Source organism: Alosa alosa, chromosome 23 (genome assembly GCF_017589495.1).
Source record: "Alosa alosa isolate M-15738 ecotype Scorff River chromosome 23, AALO_Geno_1.1, whole genome shotgun sequence".
Classification (NCBI taxonomy): domain Eukaryota; kingdom Metazoa; phylum Chordata; class Actinopteri; order Clupeiformes; family Clupeidae; genus Alosa; species Alosa alosa.
The window spans coordinates 21914969-21937201 of NC_063211.1; the positions used below are offsets into that span (position 1 = coordinate 21914969).

Consider the following 22233-nt stretch of genomic DNA (forward strand, 5'->3'; position numbering starts at 1 on the left):
CGGGACATGAACTTGGCGTGTGCAAAACGTGACTAGATACTTTGAAGAAGATTAAGTTAAAGGTAGTCATGGTTTGACTGAAATTGTGTTGTACTGGTAGGCTATTTCGAATCTTCCGACAGCTGCCACAATCTCCCATAAGTCAAACTGTTTCTGTAGGCTATCACTGACATGTAAACAAAAAACATTATTTTCTGTAGGTTATGTAAGATGAATCAGTTTTCATCTATATATCTTATTTTACACCAAGGTCTACATCTGGTAAACTAATTTAATGAGGCATGGAGATGCAATTGTACAAATGTCACTCCAATCAAGGGAGTATGTCAATCAATTAATTTTGAGTATGTTATATTTTTCACAGGAATGCAGTCGATGGAAACAAGAAGTTGTACGCAATCTATGACACAAGGTGAGTAGTCTACATTTACTTACTCTGGTACTATCTTATGGATTCATTTGGGAAGAAAGCGCATCGTTATAGAGAGCGGTTTCATACCCCAATGACAAATTAATGTATTGTCTACGTCGATGTAAAACGTTTATGTTATGGGCCAGCCACTTTCTTAAACAAGTTTTTGTCAATGCATAGGTAACTTTGCATTTTATCTCATTTAATTTTTGTTTTTTGAACTAAAGTCCCACTACAGAATCTTCATCCAAAAGTGCATTATTCCAGAGAATACCCCGTGCCTTGCGTAAATTCAGCACCAAAAAAGATTCAACTGAACATTTGCGTCCCAGTCGTGACGCGAACGCTGTCCAGTGTGCACGTTAACCCATTCGTCTTTGTCAGATTTCTAAAAACTTTTTGTCACCGGTCAAAACAGTTCACCAATCATTTCAAGATCACTGTACGGAATCTGAGGCCACGTGACGGCATAAATTATAGCATACGGAATCTCCTGTGCACAGAATTGCGTTTTCTGAAACCTCAGTTGCAACTTGATATCACCAACTCGCAATATTATATTTCATTCGGAGAGGACCGTAAATGTGTTCTGATATCACCAGAAACGTGTTAGAATGTTATTGTCAGAGTTTTTTTTTAATCTTCCCTCGTTGCTACTTTGTGCATTTGAAAACGTTGGTAATTCACTGCTGTGAATGAAGGTAAACATGATGGTAGAGAAAGGGGTGTGAAGTGCGGACTTGGCTTGAGACCAGCAACAGATAGGCTACTTTCTGCTGGCTTCAGTCACACACGTCCCCGGTGAAATGCATCAATGTTACCAACTGCGATTTCCTCCGATCATCCTAACTGCGTTCGTCGTGAAAAAAAGAAGTCCAAACCGGAGTGATGCCAAATGACTGAAGCTTTTCCGACGCATTTGAAGAGCAAACGTAGACTTTCCCTTTCATGAAGTGAGCTGTCCATGGAATGCAGTGAGCGTTAGATTACCAGATCTCGCACCCGAGGCAATTCCACCTATACGTCTTCGCCGAAAACCTAAGAGGAATGCTGGGGGCTCTGAAATCAAGATTGTTTGGTGTACTTTCTTTGCCAGTTCTTATAACGTTTGTTTGTTGCGCGCAAAGGTGAGTGTTTTGGTGGCGAAGGTTAAGCCTGGAGCTGTGGTTTGTTTTCCTGCAAGGTTAACCGACTTCGTCTCTCTTTTGCAGCGCAAACGAGCCGGGCAATATGTCATTTGTGAAAGAGACAGTGGATAGACTACTAAAGGGGTATGACATTCGCCTTCGACCAGACTTTGGTGGTAAGTCATGTTTGATATATATGACTTCATTAGGCCAATACAATGTTGTCAGTAAGTAAGCACTTAACTGGGAGGACTCGTTGTTGAATTAATCTGACCAAAATACAATACTTGCTCCCAATACCTAAAACTTTGCATGTTTAAACAAATGAACCTATGGAAAGCATGACGCAAAATGCGAATAAAACATCCTGATTTGCATTAAATCTTGTTGTCGCATAGGTGCCCCGGTTGCTGTTGGAATGAGCATAGACGTGGCGAGCATAGACATGGTGTCCGAGGTCAACATGGTAAGTGCGACACCTTTAATGCCATGGTGTTGATCAAACGATGGAGTGTCACTCATACAGTAGGAACTTTCGAAGTTTCTGTTGCAGGAAGTTATTGTTTCGTTTCCAGAATCGCTACAGACTGCATGTAGGCGAAATGTACTGTAATCTCAGATCTCAGCTTCAAGTCAAGCATGCACGCACACACAGATACAGACACACACACAGATAAATAGAAAGAAAGTGAGAGAGAGAGAAAGAGAGAGAGTTCATGGGGCGCCACCAGTGTTATGGTTGCTGTCCATGGTGCTGAAACCATAGGACTAGCGAACTCTATTTACAACAGAGTAGTGTTGAAGACATTACTGAACAGTAATCTATGCACAACTGAAAGGTGTAATGGTACCTAGCATGACTCTTCAGTGTGTTTATGTTAGGCATGTTTCTTCATTGATATTGATTGATTTGTGTGATGTAAAGAACACATGCCTCTCAGAAGGAAAAAAAACTCATGCTTCGGAATTGTTTATATTTTGTACCAAGAGTTTGTCACTAACTATGGTTTGTGGGCGTGTACCAGGAACACAGTTTACTTGTATAGACTTCTAAATGAAAAAGTCTATCTAACTAGATATACAGTATAGTATGCAGTATATTCAGAAGTCTTAATAAGTGTTCTGGTTTATGAGTGTGAAAGGCAGTTTGAGACAATGTTAAACATAGAAAAAAGTAGTCACACATTCTAGCTCTCTCACACTCTTACACAAAAAGACATGTGCACGGACGCGCACACACACACACACACAAATAAGCGTGTATGCACACACACACACACACAAACAAGCGTTCATGCGCATGCGCGCCCGCATACACATACACACACACACATCTGCCAGAAGCTGGGTTAAGTCTGTTTGGTCATGTTTTTGGTTGCGCCCCCCACACACACACACACACACACGCCTTGCTCTCCTTCTCCTCTCTCCACCTGGGGTTCCAGGAGAGCGGCCGAGCACAAGCCCGGCCTCCTCTCTCAGATCTTCTCCAGTAGTAATGACTTCAGGTCTGCCCATCGCTGCAGGAGAAGCACACTCAGGTGTGGCATGCAGGGCAGCAGCTGCCAGACAAACATGTTTCTTGGAAAAGATCTCAACAAGGAGCGAACAATTCCCCCACCATATGCCTCTCACAATTCCTGAATCGAATTTAGCCCTGTCACTACAGTTTTTTTTCTCTCTCTTTTTTTCCCCTCTCTCTCTTGACTGAGAACAATCGAGGCGTATACTCCTGTGTCTAGGGAGTGCACCTGGGTCCATAATCCTGGAATTATACATTTTTAACAACAAGACAGTTACATAGTCTTTCTCAACAGTTCTGTAGAAACCGCTAACGTGTTAGCACATAGTGGCACGTGACTGTATCCATGGACACACCAATTGAACAGTACATCTGGTCTTCATGGTTGGCCTATGAAGCATTTAATGAAACTCCTCCCGTCTTTAGTAACCATTGCAACTCAACTGGCAGATTGCTGAAAGATTGGCGGGGGGGAATCTGTTCCTTAGTCACCTGTTGCCAAGGAAACAAGTTAGAGCCAGAAAGTCATGTGTTGACCAGTTTTCTTCGTTACTCACCCATGTGAACAGAGGAAAACGTAGACAGCCTGTAGTTCTCCTGCAGGGACAGCTATGTGGTGGTGGTGGTGGGATACTCATGCTCAAAGTGCTCTATGTGAATCTGCGGGCACACTCAGACCTACCAACAGGACAATAGCACTAAAGTCCTGAAACAAGCAACGTGAGCAAGAGAGACATGCATGCAGCGAGTCTAGTAGATATTCAGATTGGCTCTTGCTCTCCAACACAGACTTGGACAGGTTGTAAAGTTCTCAAATGAGAACGCCTTGGTACATTATCCTCTCAGTCCGTCATCACGGGCAACCATGAGGAGACGGGAAAGGAGATCCATGAGATGTTTTTAAATGATGCAAAAATGTCAACTAAAGTCATGCGACAAAGGTGATCAGTCATATCTACTGTATCTGACTGTAAAAGGATCTGGAAGGTAATGCTTTCTGACCTGCTTGAATAAAAAAGGGAAGAGAGTCTTCGCTTACGGGTGAAGGCGAGGTTGAGGTCAGGGCCTAATTATGCTGAGGTCACCATTAGATTAGGATTTGGAGCCAGTTAACAGCGCTGTTTATAGTAGTGTGCTTGTGCAGGGCTACAAAGGGCTTGCTCACCTGAGGCATTTTCCAAATGTCAAGCTGCCCAGTACAACACAGAGGTCAGGAAAGCCCCAAAGAGACGTTTCCCAAAGGTGTCACAACAACGCACAAAGACAGCAATCAGAAATAGTCAGAAAACATATATCTTTTTACAAAGATATTTTACAAAGATATTTTCCGTTTACAAACGGAAGTTGGGAGGAGCATGACGGAGTTTGCCACGCCTCCTTCTTTAATCAGTCAGGTTACTTATTCGCAGTCTACCTGCCGAAGTTGCAGCATCTGCAACTCTGTATTCTGCTCGCAACCCATCACCTCCCCTTACGCCTCCCGTCTTATAAAGGGGCGTATGGCGGAATCCTGCACGACTCCTGCCTGCACAGTTGACTCCTGCATGATCCCACAAATCACTTTCACGACCCTGGACAGAGACTTCGCCAAACATGCTTTTCTATTATGCTATTATATCTTTGCAAATTACGGAATGTGAACTAGTGAAATGGCTGTTGGGGTTTCTCTGTGCATGAGGTGTTCCCTTGCTTGTAAACGCTGTAGACAAAATCACTGAGGTCAATCCCAGTACATCTATTGATTTAATGTACACCACAACTCTACTGTAAGATGCTTGGGATAACAGCGTGTGTTTAGTGAATGAATGAAATGCAGCGTTTATCCACACTGAGCCAGAGGCATCAGCTTCTGCCTCAGTCATGTGTGTTACTGCTGGCTTTGTTTCACCACCCTTCATCGGACGAGTGTGTGTGTGTGTGTGTGTGTGTGTGTGCTAGGGCCCCAGAGGTGTCAGGGGCGAGGACATAAATACGGCAGCGTGGGTAACAGGAAACATCTGCTGGACACAGGGGACAGATGCGACAGGGTGTGAGATTAGCGCTGCGCCGACATGGGTCATTAAGCGCAGCGGGGTCGGGAGACGTGGGGGGTGCCAGGGTGGAGGGATGTAGGCATGGGTGTGCACGTGTGGAGCATACGTCAAGTACCAATCTTCCCACTTCTGCCTTAGAAAACATGTGATGGACTAGGTTCTTATGTAGAAATATAACATAATGTGAGTGGCATTCTATCTGGATGACCCATTTAGGATAAACATCGTAAAGAAATTAATCGACACAGCATACAATGTAAGTAATACATTCCCAATGTTGCACAAGATCTCAACCTTTTTTTAGCTGAGCAGAAAACCCAACCTTAAAACTACCTGTTATCTGTAAGCTAAACTTAAACATAAACTCACCCTAATCTGTTACACTAACTAGTCAGTAGAGTCAATCAACAGTAATTAATTTTACTTTCACCTTTAAATTGAATAGAACATATGATAATCTTGATATGAGACTAATTAGATTAATTATATTAAATCATAGATCAAATATATGAATAATTATTTTAAATCATTTTTTTCTTTTCCACTTAAATCCCTGCTCTTTACATTGTTGTAGGTTACCGTGTAAAGTTTGGATATTTGAGAGAGTGAACCTTTAAATACTGCAAGCCGTTAAAGTTCGGTGCTATGTGAGACATGGTTTTGTACCAGCAATTCACCTCAGTACCGCCATTATTTATTTATATAATCATTTATTTATGCCCCCACCCCACCCCATGTAAAAGTGCCATCTGAAGGCAGCTGGCCAATACAGAGTGCACTCTTGTGAGCTGGAGAGAGAGAGAGAGATGGTATCCTTTTAAAGTGTAATCGAGGATATGTCGCTGAAGCTGCTCACAAATCTAAAATCAACTTTTGCTTTGTTTAAGAACGTAACTGAGACGATTAGAGACAGAGAGAGGGGAATTCTGGGTCCTGGAAGCTAAGAGGGAGCTCTAATAGCCTATGAGCGGCGGGGGGGTTGCTGGGTAGTTTGATTTGATGTTATGTAGTGTTTGTGGTGGAGAGGAGAGGATGGACCGGGTAGTGTTGTGGTGCAGTGCAGTTTGGTGTTGTGTGGCATGGTTTCGGTGTGGTGGTGGTGGTGGGGGGGAAAGAGGGGGGCAGCGGGTTGCTGGCTGGACGCCTGGACCACGCACAAGCCAAAAGTTGTTGTGTAATCGCCATCGCGGGCCCGCTGCTGAATCAGACTGCCCACATGGCTCTCTCTCTCACGCGCAGGAAGCAGAGCTCGCAGGCTCCGCACAGTGGAAGTGGAGGAGGAGGAGGAGGAGGAGAGCCTTGGAGAACTTCTCCATCAGGGACACATTCAGGGCTGGGGTGTGTCCCAAAACCCCCTCCTCCCATCCCATTTCCTCAGTCAGAACTGAGGACACATGAGACAGAGGAGCCGATGCAACCACTGTGGCTTTGCCCTGCTTGCTGCTTTTATTGATGTGAAGATTTTAAGGTCTTTTTTTTTGGGACAAGGCCTCTTTGAAGTGGGTTATATAAGTGATATACAGTATGGGAAACCTTAAGCATACCTGCACATTGCTCTCATTAGGGGGGAAGCTCTGTCTTGATGATCATAAGGAAATGCGTCAACAACAGTGATGCGTGGTGTCTCCTGAGAATAAAGTGAGGCTTGCAGGAGTTACCTCGTTGCTACTGAGAGTCTATAAATTACTCTGCTCTAGTTCCAAACAATTTACATTTTTTTCCCCAAAGATCAAAGATTGATAGATAGGAAGGTAGGTCATGATAGACTTCATACAGATAGACAGACAGACAAAGAGATCAGATGGATTTGACTAATTGATCAAGATTCGTATACTGTTCAATTTAATTGGCAAGGAGCAGACACAATGGTGATAGATGCCACATTAATTTAACGCATACACACCTCTCAAGTTCTTTTGTCAAAATGTACAATTTCACTAAATGTGAGTTTAATTCTTATTTTCTTTGTTGTTATTTTGTGGTCTTCCTTCTATAGGACTACACGTTGACCATGTACTTCCAACAGTACTGGAGGGACAAGAGACTGGCCTACATGGGGATCCCTCTCAACCTGACGCTGGACAACCGCGTGGCTGACCAACTCTGGGTGCCAGACACCTACTTCCTGAACGACAAGAAGTCATTTGTGCATGGGGTGACGGTGAAGAACCGCATGATACGACTTCATCCGGATGGGACAGTGCTCTATGGCCTAAGGTTAGAGCTGCCTTGCAGGGCTTACATAACCAACTGCATAGATATTGTGGTGACTGTCATAAATGGGAAAAAAAGGCTTTGGATGGGTTGGCAGGTGAGAGTTTAAGCTGAACAAATTCTGTTGCATATTATTCTAATTTGAATAGATATGACACATGTGCATTATGGTTAATTTTGGAAACCATGTGTTTCCAACTTTTGCTATTTCTTATCTTTTTTGGGGGGCTTTTTTTAAAAGTCAATAAACATTTAAGTGCAACAGGATATGCATGTGTCTACACTGTCCCAAGACAAGGATGCACAATGTCATTTCATGACAAGTGTGCATGAGAAGTCCATGGAGAGTTAAGCTGCAATTACAGTAGCTAGTGGAGTCAGCACAGACACATATGCACTGTCAAGAGTGCTAGAAATCAAAGACACCCAGCATGGCGGAGGACATTTCTCTTAAAGTGTAGCTCATTGATGCATCTCAGAACCCCCGCCCCCCACCAAGGCATTTAAATGTGTGATCTGACGTGCAGAGATTGAGCTCAGATGACATACCAGCCTGTAGTGGCAGGCGTTTGATTGTTGTCACTCCAGGAATCCGGCCTGGAATATTTCACTCCGGCCTGGAATATTTCACTGACACGGAGATCAATGTTTGCGAAGACGGGTTGTGCATTTTTAATTGGCGTGGTGATGAATAGTGCATGCGGCCGTCGCGCAAGACGGGCAGTTGGGGGGTGAGGAACGGCTGATCGAGTTGTCAGCTCATGACACGTGTTTGTCAGGGGTATCCTCAGATATGTCATCAGGGTGGAGATATGCCACTTCATAACTCTTTTTTCTCTCAGTCAGCATGTATATGTGCATGTGTCTGTGTGAGAGAGAGAGTTTCTTCCTAAAACTTTCAAAATATATATACCCCATTTCGACTCATTGAGCAGTGCAGATCAAATTATTATAATACTGGGAGAGGGGCAAACAGCACCTCTGGCTGCCCAGTTTGTCAAAGCCTGCCATGATGCGAGGGACAGAGTGTAGATCTACTGGATCTCCATCCTATTTGTATCCATGCTTGTCTGTTTGTCTGTAAAAGAACAGTCATGCTAATAAAGCCAATTGAATTGAATTGAATTGAGAGAGAGAGAGAGAGAGAGAGAGAGAGAGAGAGAGAGAGAGAGAGAATGTGTACAAGTATGCACAGACTTGATCATGTATGGTTGGGCAAATTTTATCGCCTATACCCCTAGCCATCACAAACTGTAGCATGGATGTAGTCTTATGGTTTCTGACATACACTGTATCACTATCACTACTGTACATAATTTATTTGGGAGTTAATTAATTAAAGAAAATCAAAGTTATGGTGAGGTGCTGAAATGTCTGTCCTTTGTGTGTGTCCACCAGGATCACCACAACGGCAGCGTGTATGATGGACCTGAGGAGGTACCCTCTGGATGAGCAGAACTGCACGCTGGAGATAGAGAGCTGTGAGTAGTGGCCCTTCAACATGGTGCCTGTCCTCTCACTCGCTCTTACTGCCTCTACGTCTCTCTTTCTTTCTCTCTCTACCTCTCTCTCTTTCTCCCTCATCCTCTCTCTCTCTCTGTCCTCTCACTTGCACTTGCTCTTACTGCCGCTACCTCTCTCTCTACCTATCTCAATCACTGTGGCTCTTTCTCTTTCTCCCTGTCCTCTCACTCACTTTCTTTCTCTCTCTCTACCTCTCTCTCTCTCTGTTCTCTCACTTGCTCTTACTGCCTCTACCTCTCTCTCTGCAATAGTATGCAATAGTACTATGAAAAGAGGAGATGGCAACTTGGACAGATACTTAAGCAAGTTAAGGCACAGAACAGTTCTTCTAACTGAAAAGAAAAGTGGTGTGACTGCTACCAGATATTTGACTGTGCCTGTTTACTTTGGCACACACAGCCACATTTGCATTCAGAAACAAAAAAACAGATACATGTGAATAATTTCCAAAAGCTAGAAAAGAGAAAGACTGCTCGTCCAGCATGAGGGGTGTCAACACCAACAGCGGCAGCCAGCAACACCGCTCACGCGGGCCAGAACATCAAGTCCCTGTACACTCTCTAGAAGCGTCGTTGGAGAGGTGTTGCATAACGTGCTCCATAACGTGCTCCAGATTGTAAAGGCATATTATACACATGCCACACACACACCCTGGACCACACTGCACTCCTGTGTAGCCCTGCACTCCTTTATATGGAGGGCTTGAAAGCATGGCTGTGTGACAGTGCCATGGCCAGGTCTTCACGCCTCTCCTCCTCGCACTAAGAATAGTGAATGCCAGGCAGGTGATAGACTGTAGCATGGAAATAGTTCCCATGCTGCTTTCCTCATGTTTATCAGTATGATGAACATATTAGTAAGTCATGCAAATATTAACATATTAGTAGCTAATCCAAATATATGATATTATACATAGTATATGTAGTAGTTAGTCTTTTTTGATTGTAATTTGATTAATTAAATTGTTGGAAATAACCGTGTGGGTGTGTGTGTGTTGTGTAGATGGTTACACCACAGATGACATTGAGTTTTACTGGAAAGGAGGAGACAACGCTGTGACCGGAGTTCAACGTATCGAGCTGCCTCAGTTCTCTATAGTGGACTACAAGCTGGTCTCTAGGAATGTTGTCTTTTCCACAGGTAAGGACACTCCTCTTTACATAACATTACCTCTGTCCCATGACAGATTACTTCTGTCCCATGAATTTACACAAGACAGTATTGATGTCCCAAACGTGACATACAAGAGCATGAGGTTATGATGAAGTAATTAACATCAATGTGTCTGTCAAGATGAAAAAAGTATGAAGTGGTAAAAAATATTTGTAATTTTAAATGTTCAGGATTCTGCTTTGCTAATTGAACAAAAGCATTGAGAAGGAGAGGGGCACCGGTGCAGCTCAGATGTGTAGTCACATCTTCATCAGAATCCCAACTTGACTGATGAAGAGTGACTACACATCGAAACGTTCATGATTCGCCAATGATGTTTTGCACCTTTAAGTAAATAAAAAATTAAGAAGACATCTGAGCTGCATCGGCGTCCCTCTCCTTCTCTTAACATTATCTGTCCTGGCCTGGTTGCACCGGATTGTCGCTAAATGGCAGAAGCGCGGAGAACCTTCCTTTGTCTACTTGAACAAAAGCATTACCTTCTGTATGAGCTCTCAATACAATGTTAACATTGCTAAAGAATTATAGGGGAACCCTGACATAATTCATAACCATTAGCATTAGACCAGTCATGCGCTCACCTTACAACATAACAGCTCCTGCACTGTGCTGTATGTTTTCAATCTTTGCATGAAAAACAGCTCTCACTTCAAATGATAGAAATGTTTTGTAGTTTAAATAGTGGTGTGACTGCACCGTCGTAGGACTTTGTGGACTGTTAACAGCCTTAACATCCCTCATAGAACCTATTGAACCTCCAAAGGACTCATTGGTAGTTGCCTTCTGCAATCTCTCAGATGAAGTTCTGAAAGAGTCCCTCATTGCAGACTTGAAATCAAATCAGACAGACTGCAAATTTATTAATGATGCAAACTGCTAATTTTCCCATATTAATCCTACAATGTCTGAACTCCAGTCTAGGATAAATAAATGTATACTAGTATGTGCAGTGTCATTTCAACAACACAGGTAACTTATTTACCTGTATATTCACAAATATAACATTGTTATTTCACAAAGATGAGTTTTGGTCTTGCTACTTCAGACTTACTTAATACAAACTTAATACTATTTTGGCGCATTTAATTTGCCAATCAGCAAAAAAAAAAAAAAAAAAAGATGTCCTACTTTTTTCTTGGCCCACACACCTTTGAATGTTTTTGTTTTGATTTTGTTACGTATTACATCAACAACATCGCTCTCTTGTTCTGTTGGTTTAGGCCGTTGAAATAGCACATGCAAATTGGTGATGAGGTGGTGTCCCAGATTTTCTGTTTCTGAAGAGATGAGTGCTGTTGTTCATATTCATTTTTTAGAGACATACTGAACGTACAAGCAGCAATGCAGGGCAAAATTGCAATATGAATAGATATGTTTATTTCACTGCCTACAAGACTTTATTTTGAAGTCCAGAATCCAGAGTCCAGAATTGTTAAAAGCAATTTAGTACATATCCGTCATGTGAAAGAAACACATTTTAAATTTTTGAAAACTTTCCCCATATACATGTAATATGTATTATCATGAGAGACCTCTTGATAGAATAATTAAAACTCGCATAAAATCAGTCTAACTGGGCCATCTTTTCAAGCATGACTATATTCCAAAAGGATGGATGCTCTGACGTCAGTGAGCACATGCACAGTAGCCTCTATCACTGCCAGAGAGGACGGAAAATCTTGTATTTTCAGCACAAGCAAATAGGGAACAGAAATGCATTGTTAACCGTTTCCCCCTCAGCCTAGACCAGTATTCCGAGCTGTTTCTCTCTCCCCCCACCAGGCCAACATATCTCACTCTCCTTCTATCCTGAGGTTGTTTTCCATGGCTGTGGGGTGCTTGACCGTGTTTACGAAAGTGATAACAGCCATTAACTTTTCCTGTCCAGCAACCCCCCTCCATACCCCCCCACACACACACACACACACCCTATCACACACACACACACACACGCTCCCTCCCCCCTCTTCCCATGGCTCCCATGAGGACAGTGGAGCACTTCAAAGCCAGATTCAAAGAGTGTCTAATTAGCAGGTTTGCACCATGTGCTGCCTGCTCGGAGAATCACAAGAGAAACGGGTTATGGATGGCAGCATGGCAATTACCCCCACCTCCAATTTGATTTGGATTGGATTTTTTTCTGGGGTTTTTTTGGTGGTGGTGGTGCTGTGGTATGAGATGGAGTATGGGTGGGGGGTTTAGGGTGGGGGCATGGTTTGTTATATAAAAACGAGGAACTTTCAATATAGGACATCATATTTTCATGAGCCGTAGGACCCATGGCATAAATTATTCTCTTCTATGCGCTCACAGAAAACATTGCAGTAATGACACACCAACCCTCCTTCTTCCTCATGTACACCCCCCCCCCCCCACACACACCACACACACATTCACACTCTCTATTTCACTCACTCTGTTTTTGTGTCTCGTGTCTCTCAACATTTCCTCTCTTCCCATGTCTTACCCAGCTGTGTTTCTCCTCCGTTTATCTCTCTGCCACTTTCCCTCTCCCCGGCCCTACCTCTTTCTCTCTTCCTCTCTCCATCACTCTCTCTTTCTCTCTGACTCTCTCCATCACTCTCTCTTTCTCTCTGCCTCTCCATCACTCTTTCTCTCTTTTTATCCATTGCTCTCTCCACATCTCCCTCTCTCCTCACTCTCTCACCCTCATTCTCTCTCTCTCCCTTCCCTTATTTCTTCACTCAGTTCCTCTCACTCTCTCTCTCTCTCTTCTGCTACATCTCTCTCTTTTTTTCCCCTCAAGTGGTAATGAGAGCTGCTAGTTAGTATTCATTGCCACTCATCCCACATGAAATGTCACCATCGCCCGCCACTCTCATGTCAGTTCAGTGACACACTGCATGAGAGACTCACACACACAGACATTTGCACACACATACACATAGACACAGATGCACACACACACACACACACACACATACATACACTCTCTCAAACACACATACACACACACACAGACCTACTTACACTCACACAGACTCACACACATGCATACAGACATACATTACACATGCCTCCCCCTCACCAATGGAATGGCATCTCGATGTCAAGTTCCAGCGAAACCGATTGGTCGTGGTGAAGGCAACCAGCATGCCCACAGTTGGAGCGCCCGCCCCCACATCCACCTCTCTCCTGCCCACTCCAGTGGCTTTCCGAGGTCCTCAAGCAATAGGGAATATGTAAGCGAGTCCCCCACGCACTCGCCTGCAAGACGGTGTCATTGAGCAGGGAAATGAGAAAAGGTGTATTGAATCTCAATTTGAAACACTCCTCACTCAGTCAGCCTTGAAATGGGTTTGAACACTTTATCTGCTTAGAGTGGCACACTGACTTGTAGGCTGGTAGGCTAACCCAGCCTGTGAAAGCCAGCGTCAACAGCAACACCACTTTGTGCACGGCAAAGTATGAAATCGCTACGAAATGTGGTCCTGGGGATGCTTGTTACCATAGTGATAAATCCAACCTATGCTGCCTTTGCCATAGCAACTAAAACAAAACATGAGGTCTCCTTGCATGCACCTTATGTGAGTGTTTTGTTTTTCATTCTGTCTTGTTCTGTATCCCAGGTGCCTACCCACGTCTATCTCTGAGTTTTAAACTCAAACGAAATATCGGATACTTCATCCTGCAGACGTACATGCCCTCGATTCTCATCACCATCCTCTCCTGGGTGTCCTTCTGGATCAACTATGACGCTTCAGCTGCACGAGTAGCATTGGGTAGGTAAACCAGTGTCACCACATCCCCAAAAGCAGCTGCAAGACAGCCCAAAGCCCTGAGCAAGCCAGATCATTATATTTCAGCTAGGGCTTTCTTGGGTATTTTTAGGCACAGCTCCTGAGGGGAAATTGAAATATGCACTGTAGTATTCGAACTGAATGGAACTGAGTTGAAGTGAAATTAATTGTACTGATCTCCATTGAGTTGTGTTAAAGACAGCCGATTAAAAACCAGAGCAGTGACCCATATAGCGTAGCATATATTGTACAATCCCTCTAGCATGGAACTACCACACACACACACACACACACACACACACACACACACACACACACACAAAGACTGGCTCTGTCATAGTCTAGGGAGAACACTCTCATCACTGCTCCTTGCGGTCTCTCCAACACCAGCACTTTCTGCAGCTGATGTGGAGAGGGCATATTCCAGCAGGGCTATTGGCTGAGGGCCTGGTGTAGAAGTAGCTCCATCAGGGGCAGACGATGGCAGTTGCAGAGGAGGATAATGAGAAATACAGGCCTCACTCCACTCTGCGTGTATCTGTGTGTGTGTGTGTTTGTATGTGTGTGGGTGTGTGTACATGATGATCAGTGCCGGCCATCAGCCATAAACAACAGACCGATGGGCCAAAGTCTGTCTTCTCCTCCTCTCTTCTGTTTTGGGGGAATTAGAAGCTTGGGAGATTCTGTCTCGCACGAGGAGATTCTGTCTCGCACGTTTGAGCTTGATGCCTCGGACACAATGGACAGTTCATACAATAGCACGACTTTATGATGTTTTGTAAATGGCAATTTCAAGAAGAGCCTGTGAAAACAGACACTAGCGGGGTCTACCCCCAGGGAAGCCCTTAGGTGACAGCAGAAAGTAAAAGGGGGGACTACTCCTCCTCTGGCAAAAGGCTCATGGCTATATGATGGAGACAGAAGGGAAAGGCTTGAGATTAACACACTCACTCAAACAAGCAGAGAGAAAAAGAGACAGACAGAAAGACAAACCAATACATGAAGACAGATGAAGAGGATGAAGAGGATGTCCCCATTACGAAATGTGTGTGTGAAAGAGACAGAGAGAGTAAGAAACAAAGAGAGCAGAAACACCCTGATGTAGATGATGTGCAAAGGTTAGCAGCTGACCAGAGGGAGGCTTGTGTAGGTCACTCAGCGCCACTTCCTTTGCCCACACCAGTAGGTCCAGGAGCCAGAAGAGTGGCAAAGGGCAGCCTCCACTGATTAGCTCAGGTTTGAGATGTGTTAGCTGTGCATGCATGCCTGCGAGCATTTATGTATTAACGTGTGTGTGTGTGTGTGTGAGAGAGAGAGAGAGACAGAATTTCTCTGCCTGTGCATGCATTTCTATTGTGAATATTTTGTGAGTAGTCAGCTTTTTGTGTCAACGAGTGTGGTCTACCTACCCTTGTATATGTGTGGTCTTTGTCTCAGTATCTGTGTGTGTGTGTGTGTGTGTGTGTGTGTGTGTGTGTGTGTGTGTGTGTGTGTGTGCATTCTCTGAGCATTATGTATACCCTAATGATGTATGGGCCAGTCAGGTTGGGGCTTTCCTCCTGAGAGTAATGCCTCTAATGCCTCTGAAAGCAGGAAGTTCTCTTACATCACACACACTGCACCTCCTTGTGATGGATTCAGTCATTACCACCTAAGCAGGAAGTTTTTAAAAGCCACGCCCCACACACACACACACACACACACACATACATACACACACACACACTCACACACACTTACCTCCTTGTGATGGATGAAGTACTTTTAGTCATTACCAAGCTGCAGGTAAGAGCTATAATCAAGAGGCCAATGCAACCGTTTGGAGACAAATTTGATTTAAAAGCCAGGCTCGTGTGTGGTGACGCCAGGCTATTTCACCTGCACATGCAGGGGAGCCATTTTCCTTTCATTTACAGTCAACTGGAATGTATGGCCAGGACACACGTGCAGATGCAGGTGTCATGAGAATGCATTGTACAGGAATGTAAGTGATGGGATGATGAGGGAATGGAGCAGTGGGGAGAAATATAAACCTTTTAGTCTTTTGTCTGTTTTGATATCTGCAAACCTTGTAAAGAAGGGATATGATTCTTAGTGCCACAGATTTATAATGGTTGCATTGAAATGGTAAAGACTTCAGGAACAGTTCAAAGCTTTTCTGCTGTTCACTGTGTCACACAGGAATCAATTCCAAGCCAGACTGTCTTTTCTGCCCACATCCACCCACGCACCCCACACAAATGCACACCCTACACTCACACACACACACACACATACAAGCACACATTCCCACACACACGCACACACAAACACACACATACACACATACACACACACACACACACAGATACACATACACACACACAGATACACATACACACATACACACACACACGCTTCACTAGCTTTATGTAAGCAGCCAGAGATTTCTGGGCCTGGGCTTCAGCGGTACAGCAATGGTGGCTGCCATTTGTCAATGCTCAAGGCTGAGATTTTTTAACCCTTTAAATGGATTTGGCCAGTATATTTTCACCCCCCTTCCTACTCACTAATATGATTATGCAGAGAAATGCTCACCACCGCACGTCAAAGATAGCCGGATTTGGCTTTTTGAAATGTGAGAAGGTGACCATATGGTGCGTTCTATTTCGGTACAGCATTCACATATCTCCACACATCAACCACACGTAAGAGCAAAACAGAAACACACAAAAACACACACACACACACACACACACACACACACACATTTGCAACTTCTTCCGAGCCTAAGGATGAATGGCATGTAACAGAGACTGGGTGTGATGCAGTCTTTCTAACCCACACTCCTGGACTTGAGTTCATCAGATACAGGCTATTCAAACTGATTGGATACAAGCCCATCACATACCACGCTCTTATCTTATTTTCAGAGAACAAGAGCTGTATTGATTGGACCATTAAAAGCTGCTTACCTCTGGACAGAGTGCTTCACACAAACTGGCGATGGCACATGGATCATTGCTTATTAACAGGAAATACCCTGCAGTGGTGCCGTCACACAAGGAAGTCTGGAATTTTCCGGAAGGTTGCAGGAGAGAGAGAACAAAAAAACAAAAATCACTGAGGGACATTTTGTGAGTCGAACACATAAAAATGTTTCACAGTCGTGTTTTCAATCAGTTTTTTAGGGCAACGGGAACTAAAACACAAATCAGACAGGGTGCTGTTTTGTTCGGTACTTGAGAAATCAGGCCATTGTTTTTCTTTTCCATGCTGCATAGTCAGCTCATCAAGGGAGTGATAGACTCACCCACTTTTGGTTGGTGTGGGGGGGCGGGGGTGTACCTTGGAGATTTAGGATTCAGCGTTCTTCTTTAATTTCTTGTTTTTCCACACTTCCAAAAGTTAGTCTGACAATACAAGCAAGTAGTACAGCTGAGCAATGCAGACGTCCCATCGGCTTATATCCTGTGGTCGGTTTGAGAGAACGAGAGAGAGAGAGTGAGAGAGAGAGAGAAGGGGGAGATACAAAGATCTGAAGAGGAGAGTTGAAATCAGTGGAGGTTGTCATGGTAAAAAAGTTTTTATTTCCTGAGAGTCAGCCGTCCTAATGAAAAACGTGTGTGTGCGCGCATGTGTGTGTGTGTGTGTGTGTGTGTGTGTGTGTGTGTGTGTGTGGACTGGACCAGAGGGCACTTTGATTAAACCACTGGGACGTGGACGGTTCATGGCGGAGGGCAGAGTTATAGAAGCACAGCGGGACACCAATAAAAACAAGGCCGCTGTGGAGAATGACCCAGAGGAACCAGAGTGGGCATGGAAGCTGTGGGATAGATATGGTGCACCCAAATGCACAGAGAGAACAAAAATGTGTGTGTGTGTGTGTGTGTGTCTGTGTGTCTGTGTGTGTCTGTGATTTTAAGTGATCACATATCACACACACCCACATACACACTTGCCAGAAATGACGTCTATGTAATCCCACACACAGGCACACACAGGCACACACAATAACATAAAACTCCACCTTCCCCACAGCACGCACCAATTCCAGTTTTATTGGCGACACTAAACGCTGATGGGTACTTTTTACTTCTTTTCCGTAAAAAACCCCAACCATACCTTTCAATGTCACAGTCATGCTAGCATGTTTGTAAGTGCAGGTAGGGAATGCTAGTGCACAGTGATGCTCAGTTTCCTTTGGTTCGGTTCGTTTGCTGTTTTTTTTTCTGTCCTCGGGATATGACAGGCAAAAGATATGAGAACATGAGCATTTCAAAGCCCTTCTTTGCTAATGTCAACCACGGCTGAGAGCAAAACGTACAGCAATATTCAAATGAGGTATTTTAGACCAGTAACCAGAGGCAGAATGGTGGCTTCTGTTTTAAATTCAAATGAGACCGGTTTCCCCTCTCTTCCTGCCTACGTTTGCTCACAACCTGACAAGTTGACCTGTGCAATGAGCTCTAACACTGATGAAACATTACGTAAGGGGGGGGGGGGCTTCTCATTTGTGATTTAGCAAAGAAAAACAGAGGAGAGAGAAAGAGTGAGAGTGGGTGAGAGAGAGAGAGAGAGAGAAGGGGAAAAATCTAGAACATATTTGCAGGATGTAGTCATTGCCTCCTAACCAAGAGTCACTGACCTATAGTGGTGATATTTACTCCACGTGAAATAAAGAAATAAGAGAATAATGCTTAGCCCTCTCCATCACACCATATGGTGACTATAATGTCACGGTGTCACAGGAAAACAATGTGACTTTTACACAACCTGCGCGCTCAGGGGTCATTTGTATGGTGTAGTTATCGGCCGCTTAGTTGATTGAGTTCACAAGCACAACCACGAGGGAGTCAGAAGGTGGCCTCTACGCAACCTCTGAACTGACCTCTGAAGTAATGACTTCTGCAGGAAATAATATCTTGGTGTATGTCTCAATCAAGGCCAGACCCAAAGGAAATGAGACAAATCATTCATTGTAACTGTACAATGACACATGATGCAGTGTACAGATTAAAGTGTGACATTAAGTGTGATGTGAGACACAATTTATTGATTTACTTTTTTTTTGGTTTGGGTTTTCTGTAACAACTACTACCAACATTGCTGTGTGGCAATAAAGTATATCTATCCACAGTATCTGTCTATCTAAGCATGGTAACTTAGAATAGAGTATAAGAGGTATCTTTATGGTCTTGTCCATGTTTTACTTAGTCTTGCCCTTCTCAGTTTTATGTTTGACTATGTGAGACATTCAAACACAGAAGGTGAAACTGTAAAATTGATTAGCCAGCTCAACTCAACCCAGTGAAGTCATTTTGTGGCTTTGACAGAGCTAAGTTGTACATAGCGCCTTATTACACGTTTATTACACATTCACACATACTTTTATAACTTAACTCAAAGCAACAACAAGTTTAGTTGAGTCAGCAAATGTTTTTTTAGAGTTAAGTTGGTTGATGATAACCAAGGCTGCATTGAGTCAGTTTAATTCCAAAAGTACTTGTCCTAGCTGACCCCTATGCTGTCCACTCTCCCCACACAGGGATTACGACTGTGCTCACCATGACTACCATCAACACCCATCTGCGAGAGACGCTCCCAAAGATCCCCTACGTCAAGGCCATCGATATGTACCTGATGGGCTGCTTCGTCTTCGTCTTCCTTGCCCTGCTGGAGTACGCCTTCGTCAACTACATCTTCTTCGGCCGCGGGCCTCAGATGCAGAAGAGGATGGCCGAGAAGGCGGAGAAGGCCAACAACGAGCGCGCCAAAATTGAGGCCAACAGGGTGAGGCCATTGAGCTTGTTGTCATGACATCTGGTGCATCCTAACTTCTATACATTTGTAGCATTTCCTATGAGAACAAGAATAAAAATAGAAAACTTTATTTATCCTGAAGAATATTTGACTGTCAAAACAGCACTGTCCTGTGGATGAAAGTAAACACATGAAAGTAAAAGAAGTTAAAAAGATAAAAAAACATGTACCTACCTGAACAATATTGTAGCATATTAGATACATATTAGTTATTTTTTGTCAAAACTTGATAAATAATAATAATCTGTTAGCCTTTCTTTTACCCTAGACTACTACTTTGTTTTACTACAGACACTAGTCAGCAATATTGTTAAACATTTTTGTTAGAAATAGATGGGTCAATGCTTCCATGGGTTATCAGTGATTTCCAGTCCTCATGGAGTGGATGTAAATGAGTTTTGGGTAAGGAAGATCTTTTTGTTTGTCTTGGCTCAGTCTGGTGCAGAGGGTGGTAAAACAGGCAAACACTCCAATCAGGTGCAAGGGAAACGGATGACGCGAGCGGTGAGTGGGGGTGTCCGTGGCCTTCTCGCCGCCGCCAAGCAGTTCTTTTGCCCGTCCAGTCGCCTACTCACCATTTTGTTTTCTGTGTGCCAAAGACCAAACAGTGCCTTCTTCTAAATCATATGAGCCTGCAAACCTGCTGCATTAACGCAGGAATCTTTCATTGCCTTGCTATTTCTTGGTCCATTGCTCATGATGTGCATGGCTTAGTTTTTGCCTCATGTGTGTCCTTTATGTGTTAAGAAATGCATGACTAGATCTATACAAACCGTGTTGAGAAACATCATCTTTGTCCTAAATAACAATTGTGCAATCATATGTGATCACGTTTTTTTGTGTCTTCATCAAACAACCTAATTACTTTGCATGCTGTGAAGCGTTCTTGTTTGTAAGGCCATCCCATAATGCTTATCTCATCACTCCTTGCCAGGTTGAATCCCATGGCAACATCTTGCTTACCACCCTGGAGATCCACAACGAGGTGGCGGGCAATGAGGTTACCACGAGTCTGGCGGACAAGCGGAACTCGGTCACGTTCGAGACGTCGGGGATCCAGTACCGGAAGCAGAGCGTGGCAGGGCGGGAGCACCGTGCGCCGGCCAAACGTGGCCGCCTCCGACGCCGCTCCTCGCAGCTCAAGATCAAAATCCCCGACCTGACGGACGTGAACACCATCGACCGATGGTCGCGCATGATATTCCCCGGCGCTTTCTCCCTCTTCAATCTCATTTATTGGCTTTATTATGTCAATTAGAGGAAGGCGAGGGGGGTGAAAGATTGACTTATTGTTTTCTGTTGTTTTTGAGATTTTGTTTGAATCATTTGTTGTTGTTTTTTTTTTTTACTTTGCATTTTTTTGCAATTGAATTGGACTTTTCTTGCTGAACATGGACAAGGTTGTTGGTCCACTCTGAGAACATTTTTCTACATGCAGGAGTTGACAATTGGAGGACTGTTGACACCAGGATTTCACAAAACCAGATGGGCATATATTTAAGCCAAGTTTGTGTTTTTTTCCCCCCATAAATGTTTCTAAATTCTAAGTGGAGGAATGAAAGAATATATTCAGGTTCTTTTTTGGAGGGTAAAGTAAAAAACAAAATGATTGCCCATGAGCAATGTAATGTAAGAATGCAATATACTGTATCTCAGTGAAAGTCTCACAAACACCAACGTAATGACACCAGTTTTTAAAATTGTGTGTTTGTGAATGTACGGGTGTGTGTGTGTGTTAAAGTGTGAATATGTGTGTGTGTGTGTGTGTGTGTGTGTGCACAGGCACGTGTGTGTGTGTGTGTGTGTGTGTGTGTGTGTGTGTGTGTGTGTGTGAGAGTGGATCCATGTGGTATTGCCCTTTCTCGTTTGTCCATCAACACTTCAAAACCATATAGTAATATCTCATGTTGTTTTTTGCCTTTGGTGTGCATGAGTTTTTAAAGTGCAAATATCGGCCACTGTACTGTTTGGTGGCACTGTATAGGCAGTCTTTTATTCTTTGATATGCATTCATGAAATTGATGATGCAAGTGAATGCAATTTTATGAGTATGTGTGCAAACTCTGAGGGGAGACTGTGAATGAGTATATTTTATGTTTTCAAAGATTTTTTCCTGGAATGTAATGGAAGTGTTATTGCAATTAATATAACCATTACAATTATAGATTTGTAAAGGACACAAAATCATGTGTTATTGTGTGATAAAATATGTATGGCTGATTGACCTCTGTAATGACATCTCAGGACCTGGATAATTGTGTATTGATGTATATTTGATGTCCTTTCCGTCATTAAAAGCCGGATCCATTGATGTTTGTACACAATTTTGTGGCCGCATGAAATGTGTTTGTTGTACAAGCAATGGAAATACTGAGAAAACTGCCACTCTCCAAAAGTAATACTGTGTTCCTTTCCTATTGTGTGCATGTAAGTCTCATCAGTCTATCTAATGGTAATCCTCAGGCATTTACATTGCAAGGAGCCGCTGTAATGTTCTCCAAGCTTCTCATGAAACATGCACTGTATTCATAAATTATACTTCCCATGCATCATACAGGACAAGTACCCATAATCTTTTGCCAAATGTATGACTATTTATGTGTATGCTACAGCAGAGAGAAATATTTGAAGTGTCTGAATGAGATGCTTAGTTTCAGTATTCAAA

The 22233-nt window shown here is 43.5% G+C and overlaps 1 protein-coding gene across 4 annotated transcripts in view; it reads left to right on the forward strand.

Moving 5' to 3' along the window:
• The window catches only part of LOC125288404 (gamma-aminobutyric acid receptor subunit beta-3), a 38904-nt gene extending 17012 nt beyond the window's left edge, over positions 1-21892 (forward strand). Inside the window, exons 2-11 of one of the 4 annotated variants that reach the window (XM_048234743.1) lie at positions 365-412; positions 1624-1715; positions 1938-2005; positions 7091-7311; positions 8707-8789; positions 9835-9972; positions 13596-13748; positions 19294-19538; positions 20004-20072; positions 20503-21892. In XM_048234743.1, the coding sequence (XP_048090700.1) occupies positions 365-412; positions 1624-1715; positions 1938-2005; positions 7091-7311; positions 8707-8789; positions 9835-9972; positions 13596-13748; positions 19294-19538; positions 20004-20072; positions 20503-20826 (1441 nt within the window). In that variant the 3' untranslated portion in view covers positions 20827-21892. Of the gene's footprint in view, positions 1-364; positions 413-910; positions 1540-1623; positions 1716-1937; positions 2006-7090; positions 7312-8706; positions 8790-9834; positions 9973-13595; positions 13749-19293; positions 19539-20003; positions 20073-20502 lie in introns of those variants that run through there. The other 3 variants (XM_048234745.1, XM_048234744.1, XM_048234746.1) reach the window with 3 other exon arrangements.
• Positions 21893-22233: the final 341 nt, after the last annotated feature.